Raw genomic sequence first — 26,131 nt, forward strand, 5'->3', positions numbered from 1 at the left:
GTTTCTATTTAGATATCACCTTAATATCACCTTAATTGTGTTACAGTGTATTCAACTAGTCTCTATGGAGTAGAAAGGTTCACAGCTTACTTTCACTGCAACAAAGTAATTTATTCACTCTATATACAATAATATGCACATTAAAAATTTATATTAATCTGTCTAATGATGTTGGATTATTTTACTCATACAGATTAAAACGACATTATAATATCCATGCTGCAGAAGTACTTGCTGTATAATAGTGGAGTCCCCTGTTTTAAACACAGACTTTAATTAGCAAATTCAACAGGGTCACGTTGAAGTCTTTACTTAGAAAGAGGCTTTAGCCAGCGTGTTTTGGTGTTAATACGCTTGAATCCTCTGCTACTGCACAGGAACAGTTAATCACACATTTGGTGCGTTTTTATATAAACATGGCCATGTTTTGTTTTTATAGTATAAAGTAACTTTACCCCTTTTTTACCATCCGTGGATCGATTGCGCTGTTCAGTTAAGGTCCCGGCCCTGCTGGCAAATTCCTTTTTAGTTGAGCCTTATCCGGAGGTCAGTGTCCAGTACCACGTGGGGTAGCGGGGATAAAGATAAGTGTGCATTTCTGCTGACACCACTCAATACGCGTTTCTCCACCTCACATCACCATCGGCGGCTTCCTCAGTTGATGAGGCAGAGAAACGCGCATTATGGCTCTGGTGCCCTCCGTGATGGAATGGACAGCAAACGGGGGGGAAAAACAGCGCAGCGGCACTCAGAGTCTTAATGATCGTTATCTGTATTGAAAAAACATCAGTAGGTGGCTATTGGATGTTTCTTCAATACAGATAACGATCATTAAGACTCTGAGTGCCGCTGTATTTTTTACGTTTGATATAGATAGATATATATATATATATATATATATATATAGAGAGAGAGAGAGTTTAAAAAAATAATTGAACCGTATACTTTTAGTAAAAACACAACACATTTCACAGGTGTAACTACAACAGTGACGTGCGGTGGGGTGAGGCATAGCCTTTCCTGTCATACTAACGTTTGTGCCAGAGTTTTTACTGTATAAAGTATATGAAAAATATAAAGAATATATTATTATTCTAATAATTTCTATGGCAGGTGAGGCAGTGCCTCATCTGCCAATCTTTTCCGCACATCTCTGATTAAAACTCAGCAAATTTCCAGGAGTTCAAACCTCTGCACCTGTGTATAATGCCCACATGCACCATTTTTCTCATATATTGCACATAAATCTGGCTCTGGTGCTAGACAGTGCCTCCTGAGCCATTTAGCTCACCGCACGTCCCTGAACTACAAGAACAATCATGGCCTATTGCAAAACTCGCCAGTAAAAGCTGGTGAAAAATAGTTGTGAAAAGTTTCAGACAATTTACACGAAAAACCAATGATACATAAGGTTCCCAATCATTTTCAATAGAAGTTGGAAAAATTTGAAAAAAAAACCCAAAGTATAATTTAGCGGAAAAAAAAGATAAATAAAATCGAAAAACTTACATAAATTCAGACGAAGCTTAAAAAATGTGAAAAGTATAGAAAAGTGAAATTTATCTCTTTTTTTGTTTTAACGCAAATAACTGTTGATACATGAGGCCCATAATTTTTAAATTAATCAGATTTTAAGTATTGGTATTTTTTATAAAACCATAAGTTACACTTTATTATTACTGTTACTATTTCTTACTAACAATGGGGCAGATGTATTAAGCCTGGAGAAGTGATAAAGCAGTGATAAGTGCAAGGGGATAATGTGCCAGCCAATCAGCTCCAATATGTAAATTGACAGGAGCCAATTGGCTGGTGCATTATCACCTTCCACTTATCACTGCTTTATCACTTCTCCAGGCTTAATACATCTACCCCTAAGTTTCATGTTATTAAGCGAGAAAATTGAAATCATATCTGTTATTGGCTGATCTCTGCCATATTCTCATGTGTTGTTCCAAGACTTTTCAATATTTTATTGTTTTTTTCCTTGTAGAAACTAAATATAAAGGACATGGTCTTGCATTACTTAAAGAATGTGAACTCCAAGAATATGACGGGTATGTTCATATTAGTAGTCGCTTGGTAGATGTAGCATTTGGGATCCGGTTTGAAGATCGACAGTGTCTAGGTCGACAATGTTTAGGTCGACCACTATAGGTCGACAGTCACTAGGTCGACATGGATGGAAGGTCGACAGGGTTCCTAGGTCGACATGTGCTAGGTCGACAGGTCTAAAGGTCGACATGAGTTTTTCACATTTTTTCCCCCCCCCCCCCCATACTTAACAATCCACGTGGACTACGATTGGAACGGTAAAGTGTGCCGAGCGAAGCGGTAGCGGAGCGAAGCGAGCCATGCGAGGGGACGCGGTGCACTAATTTGGGATCCCGGTCACTTTACGAAGAAAACGACACCAAAAAAAAAATACTCATGTCGACCTTTAGACCTGTCGACCTAGCACATGTCGACCTAGAAACCCTGTCGACCTTCCATCCATGTCGACCTAGTGACTGTCGACCTATAGTGGTCGACCTAAACATTGTCGACCTAGACACTGTCGATAAAACGAACCACACCCGTAGCATTTACCTGTTTGTTTTAGCAGATTTAGCACTGCATACTATAACATATCTAGAACTTTCGTTTACTGCAGTATTAATAGTATGTAAAAAAAAGAAAAAGAAAAAATTATGTTCTTTGCAGGGCACTGATTTAACAATGTTGTTAATATAATCTATAATGCAAATGTTCACAGTAGTGAAAGCCATTTTATGTAATGAACACAGAACAAAGGGCCTCCTATTTCTTCTGGGGGGGGGAACGAAGCCCCTTGTGGACACCCGTGAGTGGGAACAGCCCCTGTCAGCCAGTATTCCGGCTGTCGGCATTGCCGGCTTCGGTATCCTGACAGCCGGGATCCCGACAGCCGGCAATGTAACCGCATCCCGCTTCGTATAACTTCCAACAATGTCAGCGTGCACGCTCCACACAGAAGGATGCATGGTCACTTTGTGTCGTGTGGAAGCGCACTTAGGGGTGAATTCAATTAGCCGGAGGATTTATTGAAGACTTTTAGCTCCCGGGATAAGAGCCCAGAGCTATTCATTTGTTATTTGAATTTGTGCGGTCCTTGCATATCCGAGAATCCATGTCTTACTGCTCATTAGCACCCGGGATATACTTGAACAAGCACTTGAACCATAGTAGTACCCTAGTTCACATTATGTTACATTACAGTGCTGCCCCCAGTTCATATTATAGCACATTACAGTGCCCCAGTTCATAATATGTAACGTAATGCCCTCCAGTTCATTTTACACCACATTACAATGAGCAGGTCTAGGGACGTGACTAGATATATTGTAGGCCCCAATGAAAAAGTTTGTAAGGGCCCCTATGTACCACCCAATGGTAAAACTGTATAGAACACATGTAACTGACAGGGAAGGTTGGCCCCTCTCAGCTCTGGGCCCCATAGCAGCTGTACTCACTGCACCTATGGTAACTATGCCCTTCTGTATAAAGTATTGTGCATGTATTTCATATGGGATCCAGTCTGCATACCAATTGGAATGCTGACGCCGGAATGCCGACACTGGTCAGAAGACCGGCACCGGAACTCCGACATAGATCAAAATGGCGGCGCTGGAATCCCGACTGCCACCATCCTGATTGCGCCCATTTCTATTGTAAGTATGTCAGGCTGGGTTAGGATGGGGGGGTTTGGTTTAGGCTGTGGGAGGAAGGTTAGGGTTAGAGGGTTAGGCTGCGCGGGGCGGGGGGGGGGATGTTAGGGTTAGGCTGCAGGTAGTGGGGGTTAGGGTTAGTTATCACCGGGAAGGGTTAGGGTAAGGCTGCGGGAGTGGGAGGGTTAGGCTGTAGGGATGGAGGGTTAGGGTCGGGATCCTGTACATTGGGATGCCGTTGTCTATATTCTGACCGCCGGCATCCCAAGCACCTGATACCAACCCTTTAGTATAACCTGTCTGGTAAGTAACTCCATGGGTTCTGGGTACTACCCGCATTCCTTATTGAGGATTTGTGAAAATAAAGTGCAGTCTGGGCAGGAATAACGTATTCATAGGATCGGGTAAAAAGCCCAATAATCTCTATCCACTTCAAAGCTATAAAACAGGGCTGGCCAAACCAGTCCTCGAGATCTACCAACAGTTCATATTTTCCAGACCACCTATCTGGTGCATAGGTGTAGTCATTACTAATAAAGATGTGCTGCATTCATTCCTAACTGACAATTCTACAGATCTCCAGGAGGCCTGGAAAACATGAACTGTTGGTAGATCTCGAGGACCGGTTTGGCCAGCCCTGCTATAAAAGCTAGTAAAGGATGACAGATGTTGACGAACCCATGCCATTGAGAAAAATAAGTAAAGGAGGACGTATAAACATCAGTTCATAAACAATTGCACTTTATGTAATTCACAACTAAATAAAGTAAACATTTTTTTTTTGAGCTAATGTGTACATGGTCACGTTACAGATAATTAGTAGTGCAAGAGACTCTCTGTATATTTGTCTACAGAATACAATTTATTAATTGTTATTGTAATTGTTGTTTTAAGTCAGCCTACAAGTACATCATTGGGGACAGTTATAAAAATGGAGCCGATGTAAACTGTTGCTCTGGGATCAGTATACTCACAGCGGCATCCTGTTCGCCAGCATCCCGGCAGCGATGCGAGAGCAAGGAGTCGCCTTGCTGCGCTCGCCACAGGATCTATTCCCACTCTATGGGTGTCGTAGACACCCATGAGTGGGAATAGCACCTGTGTGCCGGGATTCCGGCTGACGGCTGATGGGATTCCGGCGTTGGTATCCTGACCAACGGGATGCCGGCAGCTGGCAAATTTACTGCATCCCGTTGCTATGTCTTTTTAAAAAAAAAAAAATTGTTAAATTCATATTTCCCTTTATTGCAGTCATGCTTATATGTTTTTTATGGTGTTTATATAATGGGATTTTTGATAACTATATCAGGTAAAGTCTCTGTTTACATAAGAAGGCTGAAAAGCAAGCCTTATGTCCTTATATAATACCAGCAGGGAGAAACTGTTAATGTACAAATGTGTGAGCATATGTTTACACATACTTTGTCCATAATTACACTCCTTATTAGACACCGAGTGTATCATTGTTTTCTATTGTGCAGAATTTGCAAAAGTGTGGTTTGTCCTCTCAGCTAAAAGTGCCCTTTTCTTTAGCTCATATTTACATATTGCTGACAATGTTTGCAGAACTTAATCTACATACGAATAGGCAAAAAAAAATTCATAATTAAGAGAAAACTTTAGCTGAAGAAGAAAGGAATGCACAGCTTGGCCGTTTGGATTTATATGTGAAACAGTGGCCTATCCCCAGGATGCTCAGGTCACCGACAGGCCACTGATCGATCATTAAATATCATCAAGTACAAGCAGTCTGTAACTGGAATCATGTTAAAAGGGAATATTACAAGAAGTAGGTCACCTATTTGTCCATGATCAGATTTTACGGCATACTGGGGCAGATGTATTAAGCCTGGAGAAGGCATAAAGAAGTGATAAAGCAGTGATAAGTGCATGGTAATAACCCACCATCCAATCAGCTCACAGCTGTCAATTTACATATTGGAGCTGATTGGCTGGTGAGTTATCATCTTGCACTTATCACTGCTTTATCACTTCTTTATGCATTCTCCAGGCTTAATACATCTGCCCCACTGTGCTGTATACTTAGGGTCTCATATGGAGCTTAACACATGTATCCTCCTGGAATATGTAGAGAGATATGTTTGTACACAAAAATGAACATGCCATGGACCAGATTCACTTACATGCAAACTGCCATTGGTAGCTCAAGTTGCACCTATAATGACCAGTTAGGACAGGCTGATCCTTGTTGTACCTCCACAGCCTCCGCGCTTTATTGAATCCAGCCCAAAGTGTGTATTTTGGAGATCTAAAGATGCAACCATGTGAAAGCAGTAATATTTGGCCTAGGTGTATGAGTATACATGTGCATGCTATGTGTCATGAAAGTGTTAGTGGTAAATGCTAAAGTTGCATTACCCTGTTTGTGCACAAGGGTGGTCATTCCGAGTTGTTCGCTCGCTGCCGTTTTTCGCAGTGCAGCGATTAAGTGAAAAAACTGCAAAAATGCGCATGGTACGCAGCGCGCATGCGCTAAGTACTTTCACACAAAACTTTGTGGTTTTACACAACATCGAGCAACGTTTTTTCATCGCTCGAGTGATCATAGATTGACAGGAAGTGGGTGTTTCTGGGCGGAAACTGGCTGTTTTCAGGGAGTATGCTAAAAAACGCAGGCGTGCCAGGTAAAAACGCAGGAGTGGCTGGAGAAACGGGGGGTGTGGCTGGCCGAACGCAGGGCGTGTTTGTGACGTCAAACCAGGAACTAAACGGACTGAGGTGATCGCAATCTGTGAGTAGGTCTGGAGCTACTCAGAAACTGCAGGGAATTATTTAGTAGCAGTTCTGCTAATCTTTCGTTCGCTATTCTGCTAAGCTAAGATACACTCCCAGAGGGAGGCGGTCTAGCGTGTGCAATGCTGCTAAAAGCAGCTAGCGAGCGAACAACTCGGAATGAGGGCCAATGTCTGCCATTTAGAGTTGGACACAAGCCCAGTTTTTCTAGGGAAATATACGTTTTTTCCCTCTGTGCAAGGGCACCAAACGTGCTTATCCCGGTATCCATATTCTAAATTTGGAATATCCCTTTCTTGCACCTCCTTGTGGCTAAAGGTGATTTCACGGTTTTGCTTTATAGTTAGAGGTGGGTGCTATGTTTTCTTTTTCAAAATGTCTTTATATTATAGGAACGTGTCTCCGGATGTGTGTAATGTGAAGTAGGGAGGCATACAGAGAGAACATACAGTATTATAGGTAATGCACAAAGTGCCTGAATGTCAGTCTAGCATTTGCACAATAGTACTGAGAGGTGCCCCACTCTCAGCCCTCAGTGGCTGCTAGTGACAGAAGGAGAGATACAGATGCATCCACTTACATCTAGCCTTCCTGCCTGTTAAACAGCCCTTCTAGTTACACCAAGTAGGGCTGAGCAACTTTTTCCATTAAAATGCGTCTTAATCGCAAAATTATGTGACTAGGAAGCACAAGTAGCTTTTGCGGATTAAAATGATATGCGGCATATATGCTGTGTGTGATTGCGACTGCATCTGCATACGAAATGCTACGCAGATACAGGCTCGGTTGTGCACAGAATATAGGCATGCCGCACATCATGTTAATCAGCAGAGTTGTCGTTCTATTTGCAAGACAATTCTACGCCCGATATTAACCGAGTTGCATGGGAGCTGTCAGCTCACGTCACACCAGGCATCCCCCCACTGCGTGTTGTATTGAGGCAAGATGTATGAGGACACATGTGTAGGAGGGCTCCTGAGAGGGAGGGAGACAGGAGAAGTGACAAGGTGGCAGGGGAGAGACTAGTAGTCCCAGGAGAGAGAGAGAGAGAAGTGGCAGGGCAGAGACTACTGGTCCCAGGAGAGAGAGAGAGAGAAATTACAAGGTGGCAGGGCAGAGACTAATTGTCTCAGGAGAGAGAGAGAAGTGACAAGGTGGCACGGCAGAGACTAGTGGTCCCAGGAGAGAGAGAGAAGTGACAAGGTGGCAGGGCAGAGACTAGTGGTCCCAGGAGTGAGAGAGAAGTGACAAGGTGGCAGGGCAGAGACCAGTGGTCCCAGGAGTGAGAGAGGAGAAGTAACAAGGTGGCAGGACAGAGACTACTGGTTCCAGGAGAGAGAGAGAGGAGAAGTGACAAGGTGGCAGCGCAGAGACAAGTGGTCCCAGGAGAGAGAGAGGAGAAGTGACAAGGTGGCAGAGCAGAGACTAGTGGTCCCAGGAGTGAGAGAGGAGAAGTAACAAGGTGGCAGGACAGAGACTACTGGTTCCAGGAGAGAGAGAGAGGAGAAGTGACAAGGTGGCAGCGCAGAGACAAGTGGTCCCAGGAGAGAGAGAGGAGAAGTGACAAGGTGGCAGAGCAGAGACTAGTGGTTCCAGGAGAGAGAGAGAGAAGAGAAGTGACAAGGTGGCAGGGCAGAGACTAGTGGTCCCAAAAGAGAGAGAGGAGAAGTGACAAGGTGGCAGGGCAGAGACTAGTGGTTCCAGGAGAGAGAGAGAGAAATTACAAGGTGGCAGGGCAGAGACTAATTGTCTCAGGAGAGAGAGAGAAGTGACAAGGTGGCAGGGCAGAGACTAGTGGTCCCAGGAGAGAGAGAGAAGTGACAAGGTGGCAGGGCAGAGACTAGTGGTCCCAGGAGTGAGAGAGAAGTGACAAGGTGGCAGGGCAGAGACTAGTGGTCCCAGGAGTGAGAGAGGAGAAGTAACAAGGTGGCAGGACAGAGACTACTGGTTCCAGGAGAGAGAGAGAGGAGAAGTGACAAGGTGGCAGCGCAGAGACAAGTGGTCCCAGGAGAGAGAGAGGAGAAGTGACATGGTGGCAGAGCAGAGACTAGTGGTCCCAGGAGTGAGAGAGGAGAAGTAACAAGGTGGCAGGACAGAGACTACTGGTTCCAGGAGAGAGAGAGAGGAGAAGTGACAAGGTGGCAGCGCAGAGACAAGTGGTCCCAGGAGAGAGAGAGGAGAAGTGACAAGGTGGCAGAGCAGAGACTAGTGGTTCCAGGAGAGAGAGAGAGAAGAGAAGTGACAAGGTGGCAGGGCAGAGACTAGTGGTCCCAAAAGAGAGAGAGGAGAAGTGACAAGGTGGCAGGGCAGAGACTAGTGGTTCCAGGAGAGAGAGAGAGAAATTACAAGGTGGCAGGGCAGAGACTAATTGTCTCAGGAGAGAGAGAGAAGTGACAAGGTGGCAGGGCAGAGACTAGTGGTCCCAGGAGAGAGAGAGAAGTGACAAGGTGGCAGGGCAGAGACTAGTGGTCCCAGGAGTGAGAGAGGAGAAGTAACAAGGTGGCAGGACAGAGACTACTGGTTCCAGGAGAGAGAGAGAGGAGAAGTGACAAGGTGGCAGCGCAGAGACAAGTGGTCCCAGGAGAGAGAGAGGAGAAGTGACAAGGTGGCAGAGCAGAGACTAGTGGTTCCAGGAGAGAGAGAGAGAAGAGAAGTGACAAGGTGGCAGGGCAGAGACTAGTGGTCCCAAAAGAGAGAGAGGAGAAGTGACAAGGTGGCAGGGCAGAGACTAGTGGTTCCAGGAGAGAGAGAGAAGTGACAAGATGGCAGGGCAGAGACTAGTTGGCCCAAAAGAGAGAGAGGAGAAGTGACAAGGTGGCAGGGCAGAGACTAGTGGTTCCAGGAGGGAGAGAGGAGAAATTACAAGGAGGCAGGGCAGAGACTAGTGGTTCCAGGAGAGAGAGAGAAGTGACAATGTGGCAGGGCAGAGACTAGTGGTCACAGGAGAGAAAGAGGAGAAGTGACAAGGTGGCAGGGGATAGACTAGTGGTCCCAGGAGAGATAGAGAAATTACAAGGTGGCAGGGCAGAGACTAATCGTCTCAGGAGAGAGAGAAGTGACAAGGTGGCAGGGCAGAAACTAGTGGTCCCAGGAGAGAGCGAGAATTGACAAGGTGGCAGGGCAGAGACTAGTGGTCCCAGGAGAGAGAGGGGAGAAGTGACAAGGTGGCAGGGGAGAGACTACTTGTCATAGGAGAGAGAGAGAGAAGTGACAAGGTGGCAGGACAGAGACTAGTGGTCCCAGGAGAGAGAGGGGAGAAGTGACAAGGTGGCAGGGGAGAGACTACTTGTCATAGGAGAGAGAGAGAGAGAGAGAGAGAGAAGTGACAAGGTGGCAGGGCAGAGACTAGTGGTCCCAGGAGTGAGAGAGGAGAAGTGACAAGGTCGCAGGGCAGAGACTAGTGGTCCCAGGAGAGAGAGGGGAGAAGTGACAAGGTGGCAGGGGAGAGACTACTTGTCATAGGAGAGAGAGAGAAGTGACAAGGTGGCAGGGCAGAGACTAGTGGTCCCAGGAGTGAGAGAGGAGAAGTGACAAGGTGGCAGGACAGAGACTACTGGTTCCAGGAGAGAGAGAGAGAGAGGAGAAGTGACAAGGTGGCAGCGCAGAGACAAGTGGTCCCAGGAGAGAGAGAGGAGAAGTGACAAGGTGGCAGAGCAGAGACTAGTGGTTCCAGGAGAGAGAGAGAGGAGAAGTGACAAGGTGGCAGGGCAGAGACTAGTGGCCCCAAAAGAGAGAGAGGAGAAGTGACAAGGTGGCAGGGCAGAGACTAGTGGTTCCAGGAGGGAGAGAGGAGAAATGACAAGGTGGCAGGGCAGAGACTAGTGGTTCCAGGAGAGAGAGAGAAGTGACAAGATGGCAGGGCAGAGACTAGTTGTCCCAAAAGAGAGAGAGGAGAAGTGACAAGGATGCAGGGCAGAGACTAGTGGTTCCAGGAGGGAGAGAGGAGAAATTACAAGGAGGCAGGGCAGAGACTAGTGGTTCCAGGAGAGAGAGAGAAGTGACAATGTGGCAGGGCAGAGACTAGTGGTCCCAGGAGAGAGAGAGGAGAAGTGACAAGGTGGCAGGGGATAGACTAGTGGTCCCAGGAGAGATAGAGAAATTACAAGGTGGCAGGGCAGAGACTAATCGTCTCAGGAGAGAGAAGTGACAAGGTGGCAGGGCAGAAACTAGTGGTCCCAGGAGAGAGAGAGAATTGACAAGGTGGCAGGGCAGAGACTACTTGTCATAGGAGAGAGAGAGAGAGAGAGAGAAGTGACAAGGTGGCAGGACAGAGACTAGTGGTTCCAGGAGGGAGAGAGGAGAAATTACAAGGTGGCAGGGCAGAGACTAGTGGTTCCAGGAGAGAGAGAGAAGTGACAAGGTGGCAGGGCAGAGACTAGTGGTCCCAGGAGAGAGAGAGGAGAAGTGACAAGGTGGCAGGGGAGAGACTAGTAGTCCCAGGAGAGAGAGAGAGAGAAGTGACAAGGTGGCAGGGCAGAGTCTAGTGGTCCCAGGAGAGAGAGAGAAATTACTAAGTGGCAGGGCAGAGACTAATCGTTTCAGGAGAGAGAGAAGTGACAAGGTGGCAGGGCAGAGACTAGTGGTCCCAGGAGAGAGAGAGAATTGACAAGGTGGCAGGGGAGAGACTACTTGTCATAGGAGAGAGAGAGAGGAGAAGTGACAAAGTGGCCGGGCAGAGACTAGTGGTTCCAGGAGAGAGAAGTGACAAGGTGGCAGGGCAGAGACTAGTGGTCCCAAAAGAGAGAGAGGAGAAGTGACAAGGTGGAAGGGCAGAGACTAGTGGTTCCAGGAGGGAGAGAGGAGGAATGACAAGGTGGCAGGGCAGAGACTAGTGGTTCCAGGAGAGAGAGAGAAGTGACAAGATGGCAGGGCAGAGACTAGTGGTTCCAGGAGGGAGAGTGGAGAAATTACAACGTGGCAGCGCAGAGACTAGTGGTTCCAGGAGAGAGAGAGAAGTGACAAGGTGGCAGGGCAGAGAATAGTGGTCCCAGGAGAGAGGAGAAGTGACAGGGTAGAGATTAATCGTCCCAGGAGAGAGAGAGGAGAAGTGACAAGGTGGCAGGGCAGAGACTAGTGGTTCCAGGAGAGAGAGAGGAGAAGTGACAAGGTGACAGGGCAGAGACTAGTGGTTCCAGTGGAGAGACAGGAGAAGTGACAAGGTGGCAGGGCAGAGACTAGTGGCTCCAGGAGAGAGAGAGGAGAAGTGACAAGGTGGCAGGGGAGAGACTAGTAGTCCCAGGAGAGAGAGAGAAGTGACAAGGTGGCAGGGCAGAGACTAGTGGTTCCAGGAGGGAGAGAGGAGAAATTACAAGGTGGCAGGGCAGAGACTAGTGGTTCCAGGAGAGAGAGAGAGAAGTGACAAGGTGGCAGGGCAGAGACTAGTGGTCCCAGGAGAGAGAGAGAGAAGTGACAAGGTGACAGGGGAGAGACTAGTAGTCCCATGAGAGAGAGAGAGAAGTGACATGGTGGCAGGGCAGAGACTAGTGGTCCCAGGAGAGAGAGAGAAATTACAAGGTTGCAGGGCAGAGACTAATCGTCTCAGGAGAGAGAGAAGTGACAAGGTGACAGGGCAGAGACTAGTGGTCCCAGGAGAGAGAGAGGAGAAGTGACAAGGTGGCAGGGCAGAGACTAGTGGTTCCAAGAGAGAGAGAGAGGAGAAGTGACAAAGTGGCCGGGCAGAGACTAGTGGTTCCAGGAGAGAGAAGTGACAAGGTGGCAGGGCAGAGACTAGTGGTCCCAAAAGAGAGAGAGGAGAAGTGACAAGGTGGAAGGGCAGAGACTAGTGGTTCCAGGAGGGAGAGAGGAGGAATGACAAGGTGGCAGGGCAGAGACTAGTGGTTCCAGGAGAGAGAGAGAAGTGACAAGGTGGCAGGGCAGAGAATAGTGGTCCCAGGAGAGAGGAGAAGTGACAGGGTAGAGATTAATCGTCCCAGGAGAGAGAGAGGAGAAGTGACAAGGTGGCAGGGCAGAGACTAGTGGTTCCAGGAGAGAGAGAGAAGTGACAAGGTGACAGGGCAGAGACTAGTGGTTCCAGTGGAGAGACAGGAGAAGTGACAAGGTGGCAGGACAGAGACTAGTGGTTCCAGGAGAGAGAGAGAAGTGACAAGGTGGCAGGGCAAAGACTAGTGGTCCCAAGAGAGAGAGAGGAGAAGTGACAAGTTGGCAGGGTAGAGACTAGTGGTTCCAGGAGAGAGAGAGAAGTGACAAGGTGGCAGGGCAGAGACTAGTGGTTCCAGGAGAGAGAGAGGAGAAGTGACAAGGTGGCAGGGCAGAGACTAGTGGTCCCAGGAGAGAGAGAGGAGAAGTGACAAGGTGGCAGGGGAGAGACTAGTGGTTCCAGGAGAGAGAGAGAAGTGACAAGGTGGCAGGGCAGAGACTAGTGGTTCCAGGAGAGAGAGAGGAGAAGTGACAAGGTGACAGGGCAGAGACTAGTGGTTCCAGTGGAGAGACAGGAGAAGTGACAAGGTGGCAGGACAGAGACTAGTGGTTCCAGGAGAGAGAGAGAAGTGACAAGGTGGCAGGGCAGAGACTAGTGGTCCCAGGAGAGAGAGAGGAGAAGTGACAAGGTGGCAGGGTAGAGACTAGTGGTTCCAGGAGAGAGAGAGAGAGAGAGAGAGAGAAGTGACAAGGTGGCAGGGCAGAGACTAGTGGTTCCAGGAGAGAGAGAGGAGAAGTGACAAGGTGGCAGGGCAGAGACTAGTGGTCCCAGGAGAGTGAGAGGAGAAGTGACAAGGTGGCAGGCCAGAGACTAGTGGTTCCAAGAGAGAGAGAGGAGAAGTGACAAGGTGGCAGGGCAGAGACTAGTGGTTCCAGGAGAGAGAGAGGAGAAGTGACAAGGTGGCAGCGCAGAGACTAGTGGTTCCAGGAGAGAGAGAGAAGTGACAAGGTGGCAGGGCAGAGACTAGTGGTCCCAGGAGAGAGAGAGGAGAAGTGACAAGGTGGCAGGGGAGAGACTAGTAGTCCCAGGAGAGAGAGAGAGAGAGAGAGAAGTGACAAGGTGGCAGGGCAGAGTCTAGTGGTCCCAGGAGAGAGAGAGAAATTACAAAGTGGCAGGGCAGAGACTAATCGTTTCAGGAGAGAGAGAAGTGACAAGGTGGCAGGGCAGAGACTAGTGGTCCCAGGAGAGAGAGAGAATTGACAAGGTGATAGGGGAGAGACTACTTGTCATAGGAGAGAGAGAGAGAGAGAGAAGTGACAAGGTGGCAGGGGAGAGACTAGTAGTCCCAGGAGAGAGAGAGAAGTGACAAGGTGGCAGGGCAGAGACTAGTGGTTCCAGGAGGGAGAGAGGAGAAATTACAAGGTGGCAGGGCAGAGACTAGTAGTCCCAGGAGAGAGAGAGAAGTGACAAGGTGGCAGGGCAGAGACTAGTGGTTCCAGGAGGGAGAGAGGAGAAATTACAAGGTGGCAGGGCAGAGACTAGTGGTTCCAGGAGAGAGAGAGAGAAGTGACAAGGTGGCAGGACAGAGACTAGTGGTTCCAGGAGGGAGAGAGGAGAAATTACAAGGTGGCAGGGCAGAGACTAGTGGTTCCAGGAGAGAGAGAGAAGTGACAAGGTGGCAGGGCAGAGACTAGTGGTCCCAGGAGAGAGAGAGGAGAAGTGACAAGGTGGCAGGGGAGAGACTAGTAGTCCCAGGAGAGAGAGAGAGAGAAGTGACAAGGTGGCAGGGCAGAGTCTAGTGGTCCCAGGAGAGAGAGAGAGAAATTACAAAGTGGCAGGGCAGAGACTAATCGTTTCAGGAGAGAGAGAAGTGACAAGGTGGCAGGGCAGAGACTAGTGGTCCCAGGAGAGAGAGAGAATTGACAAGGTGGCAGGGGAGAGACTACTTGTCATAGGAGAGAGAGAGAGAGAAGTGACAAGGTGGCAGGGGAGAGACTAGTAGTCCCAGGAGAGAGAGAGAAGTGACAAGGTGGCAGGGCAGAGACTAGTGGTTCCAGGAGGGAGAGAGGAGAAATTACAAGGTGGCAGGGCAGAGACTAGTGGTTCCAGGAGAGAGAGAAGTGACAAGGTGGCAGGGCAGAGACTAGTGGTCCCAGGAGAGAGAGAGAGAAGTGACAAGGTGACAGGGGAGAGACTAGTAGTCCCATGAGAGAGAGAGAGAGAAGTGACATGGTGGCAGGGCAGAGACTAGTGGTCCCAGGAGAGAGAGAGAAATTACAAGGTTGCAGGGCAGAGACTAATCGTCTCAGGAGAGAGAGAAGTGACAAGGTGACAGGGCAGAGACTAGTGGTCCCAGGAGAGAGAGAGGAGAAGTGACAAGGTGGCAGGGCAGAGACTAGTGGTTCCAAGAGAGAGAGAGAGAGAGGAGAAGTGACAAAGTGGCCGGGCAGAGACTAGTGGTTCCAGGAGAGAGAAGTGACAAGGTGGCAGGGCAGAGACTAGTGGTCCCAAAAGAGAGAGAGGAGAAGTGACAAGGTGGAAGGGCAGAGACTAGTGGTTCCAGGAGGGAGAGAGGAGGAATGACAAGGTGGCAGGGCAGAGACTAGTGGTTCCAGGAGAGAGAGAGAGAAGTGACAAGATGGCAGGGCAGAGACTAGTGGTTCCAGGAGGGAGAGTGGAGAAATTACAACGTGGCAGGGCAGAGACTAGTGGTTCCAGGAGAGAGAGAGAGAAGTGACAAGGTGGCAGGGCAGAGAATAGTGGTCCCAGGAGAGAGGAGAAGTGACAGGGTAGAGATTAATCGTCCCAGGAGAGAGAGAGGAGAAGTGACAAGGTGGCAGGGCAGAGACTAGTGGTTCCAGGAGAGAGAGAGGAGAAGTGACAAGGTGACAGGGCAGAGACTAGTGGTTCCAGTGGAGAGACAGGAGAAGTGACAAGGTGGCAGGACAGAGACTAGTGGTTCCAGTAGAGAGAGAGAAGTGACAAGGTGGCAGGGCAAAGACTAGTGGTCCCAAGAGAGAGAGAGAGGAGAAGTGACAAGTTGGCAGGGTAGAGACTAGTGGTTCCAGGAGAGAGAGAGAAGTGACAAGGTGGCAGGGCAGAGACTAGTGGTTCCAGGAGAGAGAGAGGAGAAGTGACAAGGTGGCAGGGCAGAGACTAGTGGTCCCAGGAGAGAGAGAGAGGAGAAGTGACAAGGTGGCAGGGGAGAGACTAGTGGTTCCAGGAGAGAGAGAGAGAGAGAGAGAGAGAAGTGACAAGGTGGCAGGGCAGAGACTAGTGGTTCCAGGAGAGAGAGAGGAGAAGTGACAAGGTGACAGGGCAGAGACTAGTGGTTCCAGTGGAGAGACAGGAGAAGTGACAAGGTGGCAGGACAGAGACTAGTGGTTCCAGGAGAGAGAGAGAAGTGACAAGGTGGCAGGGCAGAGACTAGTGGTCCCAGGAGAGAGAGAGGAGAAGTGACAAGGTGGCAGGGTAGAGACTAGTGGTTCCAGGAGAGAGAGAGAGAGAAGTGACAAGGTGGCAGGGCAGAGACTAGTGGTTCCAGGAGAGAGAGAGGAGAAGTGACCAGGTGGCAGGGCAGAGACTAGTGGTCCCAGGAGAGTGAGAGGAGAAGTGACAAGGTGGCAGGCCAGAGACTAGTGGTTCCAAGAGAGAGAGAGGAGAAGTGACAAGGTGGCAGGGCAGAGACTAGTGGTTCCAGGAGAGAGAGAGGAGAAGTGACAAGGTGGCAGCGCAGAGACTAGTGGTCCCAGGAGAGAGAGAGGAGAAGTGACAAGGTGGCCGGGCAGAGACTAGTGGTTCCAGGAGAGAGAAGTGACAAGGTGGCAGGGCAGAGACTAGTGGTCCCAAAAGAGAGAGAGGAGAAGTGACAAGGTGGAAGGGCAGAGACTAGTGGTTCCAGGAGGGAGAGAGGAGGAATGACAAGGTGGCAGGGCAGAGACTAGTGGTTCCAGGGGAGAGAGAGAAGTGACAAGATGGCAGGGCAGAGACTAGTGGTTCCAGGAGGGAGAGTGGAGAAATTACAACGTGGCAGGGCAGAGACTAGTGGTTCCAGGAGAGAGAGAGAGAGAGAAGTGACAAGGTGGCAGGGCAGAGAATAGTGGTCCCAGGAGAGAGGAGAAGTGACAGGGTAGAGACTAGTGGTTCCAGTGGAGAGACAGGAGAAGTGACAAGGTGTCAGGACAGAGACTAGTGGTTCCAGGAGAGAGAGAGAAGTGACAAGGTGGCAGGGCAGAGACTAGTGGTTCCAGGAGAGAGAGAGGAGAAGTGACAAGGTGGCAGGGCAGAGACTAGTGGTCCCAGGAGAGAGAGAGGAGAAGTGACAAGGTGGCAGGGGAGAGACTAGTGGTTCCAGGAGAGAGAGAGAGAAGTGACAAGGTGGCAGGGCAGAGACTAGTGGTTCCAGGAGAGAGAGAGGAGAAGTGACAAGGTGGCAGGGCAGAGACCAGGGGTTCCAGTGGAGAGACAGGAGAAGTGACAAGGTGGCAGGACAGAGACTAGTGGTTCCAGGAGAGAGAGAGAAGTGACAAGGTGGCAGGGCAGAGACTAGTGGTCCCAGGAGAGAGAGAGGAGAAGTGACAAGGTGGCAGGGTAGAGACTAGTGGTTCCAGGAGAGAGAGAGAGAGAGAAGTGACAAGGTGGCAGGGCAGAGACTAGTGGTTCCAGGAGAGAGAGAGGAGAAGAGACAAGGTGGCAGGGCAGAGACTAGTGGTCCCAGGAGAAAGGGAGGAAAAGTGACAAGGTGGCAGGACAGAAACATGTTGTCCAAAGAGTAAAAGAGAAGAGGCTATTCATTTGCAGACCCTTTTTAATGGCTGTTAATTTAGGGCCTAATTCAAGGTTGATTGCAAAACAACATTTTCCTCTAATGGGAAAAACCATGTTGCACTGCAGGTGGGGCATATATAACATGTGCCCTTAATGCGTTAACTGGCAGCAATGTGTGTTAATGGGCCCCTAGAACCTGTTCTGCAACCACACTTGCTGTAATGTGCACTGAATAATATTAAGAAATATGTGCTAGATGTTTATTAACAATAGAGAAATAAACTATCTCAATTGAATGTTGTCTTCATTGTATTTATTCCATATAATTTGCTATGAGATAAAATGTACAAGAGTACAACGTGTATGTATAGAACAGTGTTATTTATGGATACCTTATGCATTTATCACTCTAATGTAAACCATTTGTATATTTAATACTCCTTTTTTTTTTTAAATGAATGTTCGCTAGTAAATAATGTGTATTTCCTAATCACATGGCATGTAAATAATGCTTCCGTAAAGAAGCAATCAAAACTAAATTGTGCTTGCAAACGCTTGCTAGTAATTACTCTCCTTGCATATTAATGGTAATTAACAACATCTTAAATTATGACTTTATTTGTGTCAAATGTTTATGGCTTCACAGCGCCTCCATAATTTACACAACAGCCTCAGAATATTATTATGACAGATTACGGAACGGGTCTTAGATCACTTGAAAGTAGGAAGGGATGAAAGATTTACGAGTGTAAAATACTTTGCTTTTCTCCAAATTTTGCACTCTTTTTTTTATTAAACTGGTCACTTTTATCGTTTATTTTAATAATGACATGTCCACCATACTGGTAATAATTTACATATGCAAATAACTAAACCTGTGTCTGTCATATTTCCTGTTCCTCTGATTTAATTAATTTCTGATATAATTTGCAAAGAATGCAGAGAAAAGAACTACCGGTATATCTTTTGCAGAATTGTGTGCGTTGGTGGCGATGGATCGGTAAGTGAAGTTGCTCATGGCCTTCTTCTCCGAGCGCAAATGGATGCTGGGAAGAATATCAATGCCGGTTTCAAGCCGGTCAGGGCATCCCTGCCGCTTGGTATAATTTCAGCAGGTGAGTCGTCATGGTTCTAAAACTAACATTTCTAAATAACAGTGCACGTAACGAGAAAGGTAAACATCAGGAATAAAATGCATTAACCCCTTCGCCGCTGAGGCTTTCCTTACCCCTGTGCTGAGTCTGTTTTGGTGCTTTTTCGGACTGATCAGTCTACCATCAAGTCTGTAATGCTTTTTCATGCAGGATCCACAAAAATAATACCTTGTGTTGGTACAGTATATCTTCACATGGCAAAGAAAGTGTCCCCAAAATAAGCAGAAAACATGTTTTATTTAAATTGCAAGAAAGTTAACTAAAAAGCAATTAAATTTGTGTATCTACAAAAAGCAAGATTCTAGACATAGGATTTCATAATAGAATTGGCACTAGAAAATTATAATGCATTTATTTTGTTTAGTTTTAATGAAACTCATAAAGAACCTCATCAGAGTTTGACATACAGGTAAGTTCACGTTGATCGCACCCACAACTATTCGCTGGTGCTACTTGATTGCTGCGACAAGCCTGCTCATCTGTGGTCCATATGAAATGCATTGTGTGGATGCAACTATTCGCACCCTAACACAACTATTTGCACCTGAGCGTGTGTAGTTGCTGCTGTGAGGTGTTTGAACGCATCGCGGTAACGACCAGTGTGCACACATTTGTTGATGCAAAGTTTGTCTTTTTTCCCCCCTGCTAGTGGCTCTTTTGTACATGCACATCAATTTACCATGCGCGTCCTTGCCCTGGGAACCCTACTCCCTGTGCCACTTAGGGTATGGGTGTGTCAACAGAAAATGCATCCCAAGATGGCCGCTTAATCGGCACAGATGTGCACGGTGAGAATGGGAATACTTGCAGATACTTGACCCTGGGTGCAAGTAGCGAGATAGTGGTGATAATGGATGCTGGCCTTCTAATACGCTGAACGCACCTAAAACATGCCCTGTTGTGCAAATACAGTATAATTGCTGCAACTGCAGGCTGGATTACAGTGTACTGGAAAATTAAGCACATTTCGTGCTCTGTTTGGGACAGGCAAGGCTGCTGTTATGTTTATTAGTATAGACTTTAAAGCAGTTAAAAATGTGTCTTGTTCAATTTGCTTTAAACATGCTCCATTCATCATGGGTATTAATTATCTACTACTTCCTGCCACTTACTGTAATGTGTATCAACTTTGCATTGGCTTTGTTCTCCCAGTGAAGACGACACTTCCTGTTGCTTACAGGGGACTGGAGGAGAATATAATACCTACACAGGTCGCCTCTCATGTTTGCAGTCACCTCTGCATAAGTAGCAATGTGATTTGTTTATTTTTCTCGGGCCTGTGTCCAACTTTGACCGAAAATGTGTGTAATATTATTTGTATCCCTAACAAAGCAAAATCTTTTGATAACTAGACAACATACAGCTTCAAATCAGGGCACCCCGGGATGGGGGAGATCTGGGCATTTTAACCCCTCTTTCCCTGGAGTCTTAATGCTTTCTGTAGTATACAATATGTTGTCTAGTAAACGCAAGACCGTAATTACTAAGGTGGTATACTGTTTGAAAGAAGAGACTCAACCTCTTTAAAATGAGTAACCTCCGAGTGTGTGTGTGTGTGTGTGTGTGTGTGTGTGTGTGTGCCACTCTCTAAGGGAGATTTGGCATGTAATGTGCCCACACTTCGCCCTGGCTCTACTATTTTTTTTTCTGTAGTGCAGGGAGATATTGTCTGGTGATCACCACACAGTAACCAGGCAGTCCTCACTAAAATGAGGGTTCACCCGAGTTTATTGAAGTCAGGATGGGGCGATCCTCCACCATAATCATTAGTGTAGTGAAGCCACAATCTTCATTAGCACTGAAGCTGCCAGAGATAAGTAGCTTTAAGCTGGGTACACACTAGACGACATGTGTACCCAGCGATATCGGCAGCAGCTGGACCCGTCGGAGGTGCCGGCATCGGCAAGTGCATACACCAGTTGCAGGGGGGTAGGGAGTGGCGCAGGATGGCCCTTTCTGGCGATGTTGCCCGTTGGACCTGCATGCAGGTCCAATGGAGGATGTCACTGACGATAGTCCGCGACATAGTGAGTACACACTAGATGATTTGAACGATGTGTCGTTCTGATCCGTCAAAATCGGGCACATCGTTCACAATATTGTCTAGTGTGTAGCATCACTTACAAGGTAATATACATGTAGCCACTAATAACAAAGACTGACAGCCAGAGACTGGAAACAGACGTAGATTGTGTGTCCCAGCCGAAATCACTTTGGGTCCTCATTATATACCATACGTATAAAATAAGGCGGTACGGATGGTGTAATGGTCAGCATTACTGCCTCACAGCACTGAGGTCATAGATTCGATTCCCACCATGGCCCAACTGTGTGGAGTTTGTATGTTCTCCCCGTACTTGCATGGGTTTCCTCCGGGTACTCCGGTTTCCTCCCACAATGCAAAAATATACTGGTAGGTTAATTGGCTCCCTACAAAATTAACCCTAGCGTGAGTGTGTGTGTGTGTACATGTGGTAGGGAATATAGATTGTAAGCTCCACTGGGGCAGGGACTGATGTGAATGGCCAAATATTCTCTGTAAAGCGCTGCGGAATATGTGTGCGCTATATAAATATCTGGTAATAAAGAAATAAATAAATAATACATGGTGTTAGATAGGCACCACTTGTTAGCATTCTCTCCCCAGCATCCCAGACAGTAACAAGTTATTACATTATCCCGTGTAGTAAGTAAGATACAATCTGAATTGAATTACTATTTCCATTGAAACTAATTCTATTCACAATATCTATTCAAAATGTATTTGAGAAAAAAAAAGTGATTGCACCAAATATCAATTAACTATTATTTTCTATTGGTTCATAACTGGTGTTTCATAAATGTGATTTATGCTTGAACATATAGCAATAGAATAATCCATGTTTTGTAGAGTTGGCTATATTTCTGTTTTCAGTCATCTGGCCTTCACCTGTCATTATATAGGCTATAACTTCATATCCATGCACCTGTCATTATATAGGCTATGACTTCATATCCATGCACCTGTCATTATATAGGCTATGACTTCATATCCATGCGTATTAGGGGGGTCATTCCGAGTTGTTTGCTCGTTGCCAATTTTCGCTATGCTGCGATTTGTTGCTAAATGCGCATGGTACGCAGGGCGCATGCGCTTAGTTATTTAACTAAAAACTTAGCAGTTTTGCTTTGGATCCTGCGGCGCTTTTGAGTCACTCTGCTGATCGGTGAATGATTGACAGGAAAGGGGTGTTTCTGGGTGGTAAGTCAGCGTTTTCCGGGAGTGTGCTAAAAAACGCAGGCGTGTCAGGGAAAAACGCGGGAGTGGCTGGCCGAACGCAGGGCGTGTTTGTAACGTCAAACCAGGAACTAAACGGACTGAGCTGATCGCAGTCTAGGAGTAGGTCAGGAGCTACTCAGAAACTGCAAAGAATTATTTTGGAGCAATTCTGCTAATCTTTCGTTCACAATTCTGCTAAGATACACTCCCACAGGGCGGCGGCCTAGCGTGTGCAATGCTGCTAAAACCAGCTAGCGAGCGAACAACTCGGAATGAGGACCTAGGTGCTGAAGATTTTAAAAACAATAAGGGTGAGATGTATGAATCCTTGCCGAGTGATAAAAGTGGAGAGATGTAATTACCAGCCAATCAGCTCCTAACTGTCAGGTGTCAGGCTGTATTTTTAAAAATGACACTTAGAAGCTGATTGGCTGGTAGTTTATCTCTCCCCACTTAGTACATCTGCTGAAATATGTTTTCCGTAAACAGTTATGTATGTGCATAACAGTGCATCAAATGAGCCCAGGAATCCACAGTCTAAATGTGTTGGTAGGACTGTAAATATAGCACTGTTACGTATCCCTGATCATATCTTAACCATATGCTTTATTACTATCTTACAGCTATTACTTCATGGAACTGTACAGTGATTGGACTACCACCATTTGTTATCACATTAATCTTATTTATTCTTCTCCTTTTTATTTTGTTGTTGTGAATAGTAAGCTATAAATATCATCCATGTGTAGTCTACTCGCAATACAACTTGCCGACGCGGCCTAGCCACAGCAGGCACTTTTGGGTACGAAGGTCCGTAAAATAACAGGGCAGGCAGCCCGGATATGCACAGCCCCTAGGTTTACTTGCAGCCCGCACAGAGAGATTACATGAACTATACCTGTTGAGTTGCTATTCTGCCTTATTGTGTAACTCACAGTAGTGCAACACACAGATGTTCCACCCTTTTAAATTGAATAGCGATTAATGAAATGCTTGTCTTAGATAATTCTGGTTACAGCTTTGTTGCTGAAGGAATCAAAATGGAAACGGCAAACTATTGTAGCAATGGAATACAAACTAATTACTGGCGGCCGGGATGCTTGTTGCGCATGCCACAGGTTTTATTCTCTCTCTGTGGGTGTAGTGGACACCCATAGAGGGAGAATAGCCTGGCTCGCCGTTATTCCGCCGGCGGCATTTCACCGCCTTCAGGATTCCGGTGTCGGCATTGTGACCGCCGGGATCCTGACAGGCGGTCCCGTGATTGCCTCCCGTAGCAATAGCTGGGAATTGACGTCAGTCGTATATGCCTTTCCTAAGACAAGGAAAGACTTTATTAAAAAGAGAATGTCAAAATGATGTGTTCTATGACAGCCATTTCATATACGCTGCTTAGGGAATGAGAGATTGTCCAGTCACTTATTGCTAATGCAGGAACATATGGCAAGGCCTGAAGCCACTGTGCCGGCTATTTCCATTGGCATTTGTTACTGTGTAATCCATACATAGGCAGCCAAATAGGCTGTGTTACAGAGGCTCCAAGAAATGCAAGGGCATCACTAATACGTATGACTAAAGGGCAATACATAATATAGCTGTCATGTGAGGAACACACGCTCCCTCCCCTGCACATATGTGTGCGTATATGTATTTATGGATATATATTCTACAGACAGTGATAAAGTGAGGGCTTGTGGGAAGCTTGTACTAGAACATCAGTGACTTTATAATGAACGATGAGATAATAAAACCTTCCAGCGGGGCTGGTCATTTCCATGTTATTTTCTATGTTGTTTAGCTTTTCAGGAGAATTTCAGCCATGCTTGAGTGGCAGCTCATTACATCACATTTACCTCTCTGGCGTAGGCGACATTCACAGCCTTATGAATATTCATTTCATCTGGTTAATTAACTTAATTATCCTGCAGAAAGTGCTTCCTCATCCAAGGACATTCTTTATTTCCGTATTGCAGTGTTGTGTTGGCATCATCGTCTTTTCTTCCAGTCTGCACTGTTACTTTCCTTTCATTAAAGCACGTCCATGTTTGTCAGTGCTCACACTTACATATCAAACACATATGCAGACAGAGCAGCAGTTTATCATTACAGTTCCCCTTTCTTACCTTTCCTATTTATGTGCATGTAATAAGATAATCATTACATGTACATTTTCATCCTGCTTTCATAGGTAATATTTCAGCTCACTGGTAATTTGTAGTAGAGCCCGGGATATTACATCCAAAATGAAATTCAGATTTGTTCTGCTTTTTGCAAAAGCATTTCAGAGAAATAGGGAAATATATACCTGAGGGGGCGTGTCCTGTTCCACCTGAGGGGCGTGTCATGAAATTGCCTTACAGTACTTGCAACTGTAAAGGTGCCTATAGATGGTATTATGAGCGATTTGGCCATTTCCGACAGATCGAAACTACAAATCGTTCAGATGGTTAGTGCAGATGGTTCATTGTCTGAACGATCACGATGCGTTGTCCCGCTGGTCGTTGGTCGAAGCTTCTGATCTTCCCTGCTTCCCGACAGCATGCTCCTGGATGTAACCACTCCCAGATCTTAAGACGTACAGACGGCGCTCAGCACACATCTCTCCCCCTCTCAGCACACAGCACAATGTGTACGGAGCGAAGAGGGGAGGGGGGAAGGCGGAACGCTCACTTCACACAGTGGTGAAACGAGCGATGACACTAGATTGTGCCTGCATACAAGCCGGTGATAGCAATGCGCGGGAGCGCGCATCGCTATCGCTATGGGGCATACACACGGAGAGATTCATGCTTCATTTCTAAGCAATCTAGTCCCTTTAGTGTATTGTACTATATCGTTTGTCCAGGACTGCCGGGGGAGTTCAAGAGAAATCGTTAACGAGAATGCATCATTTACAGGTCGTCTAGTGTATGGGCACCTTATATGAGCCCCAGATCAGAGATAGATAGATAGATAGATAGATAGATAGATAGATAGATAGATAGATAGATAGATAGATAGATGTTTTATTTTCCAATTCATATCTGTTTAGGAGAGGGCCCCAGAAAGAGTTTATTGTCCCCTTTGCACTTGTGCACTAGAACGTCAGAGAACGTATGTCACAGAACTCGGGGAGCACCAGCAGCCCAGCACCTTCTGCCCTATTAATGCTTTTATGCACGTTTAACCTATATTTTCATTACATTGTTACGCTGTACGGACTCAGCGTTTATATTATTGCTGATTGTTAGACCCTCCAAGTCAGGGCGCTCATTACTGTTTTAGGGAGTCTTCCTGATATTCAGGGAGAGTCAGCAAGATTTACTTAATTCCATACGTATAGGGAGACGTGCATTTGCATAAATTAGCTGATGTGTCAATCTACACTGTGCAAATTGGTCCTGTCTGCTTGTGACAAAATGTCCTTAACTCTGTGGCACTGGAAGGGTTAAGTGAGGTGGAACGATACATGTCAGTGTCTTACACGTAGTACCACCATAACTTTACTATGCATCTATAGAGTGTCTCATTTACTGTTTTCTAGGTACGGCCAATGTTCTGGCTTTTTCAGTTCATGGAATTAGACACTCGGTAACTGCGACACTGCACATCATTATGGGTAAGCGTTACTTCCTACCAGAGTCTCACAGTTTCACACCTTAAGCCGATTAAACCCTTAAAGTGCAAACATTCATGTGCCAGCTCTTTGTAGCAGACTTTAGGGGGGAATTCAGGTAGTTGCAAAATCCAGTTTTTGCGCTAAAAATTGTGTTTTTCTTGCAATCCACAAAAAGCTGCTATTCAGTTGTCCATGAAAAATAATAGCCGATAACTCTCCATAGGTTTAGCTCAAGTTTCAATTCACCACCTCCTGAGCATGTGAAAAGTTGGGGTAAATCCTTATTTTAAGATATAAATGTTGTGATTTTGTCCACAACCCCTTGAGTCACCATGTACCCAGAACAGACTCTAACCTGGTTACAGGGTCCTAATACCGACGCCGTGATCCCAGCCGCCAGAATGCCGGCAGGGGGGCGAGCACAACGAAGCCCCTTGCCAAAAGTTCTATTCCCACCTCTTGGGTGACGTGGACAGCCACGAGTGGGTATAGTTCTGGGCCCCCTGCCGGCATTCTGGCGGCTGGGATCATAACTACACCCCTACAGGTAACTGGGATGTGGACGCCCCCTTCTTTGTTAAAACGCCCCAACCATCCAGTTTCATTTCGCATCTGACATTAGATCATCTAAATATAGGTTACGTTAAAGAGTATCTCCACTTATAAATGATTGTGCCTAAATAAAATCAGTGTGCTGAGTAATACACCTTTCTGTAATAATTAGGACGTGTTTGTGGGGCGCAGATGCAGTAATGGAAAATCTCTAGTGATAATTAGACCATTAACAGCGGTCTGTGAATCATAAAATGTTAGCAAATGTTTGGTAATCATAAAACATTGACATATCCTAAACACTTCCAACTATACGTATGATGTGGTCATCATGTTACAGTAGAATCATTGTCCTTTTTAATAAGATCTATTTTGAATGCAGCCTTTTTTGCTAATCATTGCTTGCAACAATCTGCCAAATGTTAAGGAAATTAGTTTGTGTTAAGTGTCTGTCCTCGGTGGTAATGTGAAGCCCTGTTAAAA

At 46.6% G+C, this 26,131-nt stretch overlaps 1 protein-coding gene across 2 annotated transcripts in view; it reads left to right on the forward strand.

The window, feature by feature from the left end:
* Positions 1–26,131, forward strand: part of CERKL (ceramide kinase like) — a 269,313-nt gene that overhangs the window by 218,486 nt on the left and 24,696 nt on the right. For both annotated transcript variants that reach the window (XM_063933331.1, XM_063933330.1), the window contains exons 4-6: positions 1,994–2,057; positions 18,058–18,200; positions 25,022–25,096. In XM_063933331.1, coding sequence (XP_063789401.1) covers positions 1,994–2,057; positions 18,058–18,200; positions 25,022–25,096 — 282 coding nt within the window. The remainder of the gene's footprint in view (positions 1–1,993; positions 2,058–18,057; positions 18,201–25,021; positions 25,097–26,131) is intronic.

This window comes from Pseudophryne corroboree, chromosome 7 (genome assembly GCF_028390025.1).
Source record: "Pseudophryne corroboree isolate aPseCor3 chromosome 7, aPseCor3.hap2, whole genome shotgun sequence".
In the NCBI taxonomy this organism is placed as follows: domain Eukaryota; kingdom Metazoa; phylum Chordata; class Amphibia; order Anura; family Myobatrachidae; genus Pseudophryne; species Pseudophryne corroboree.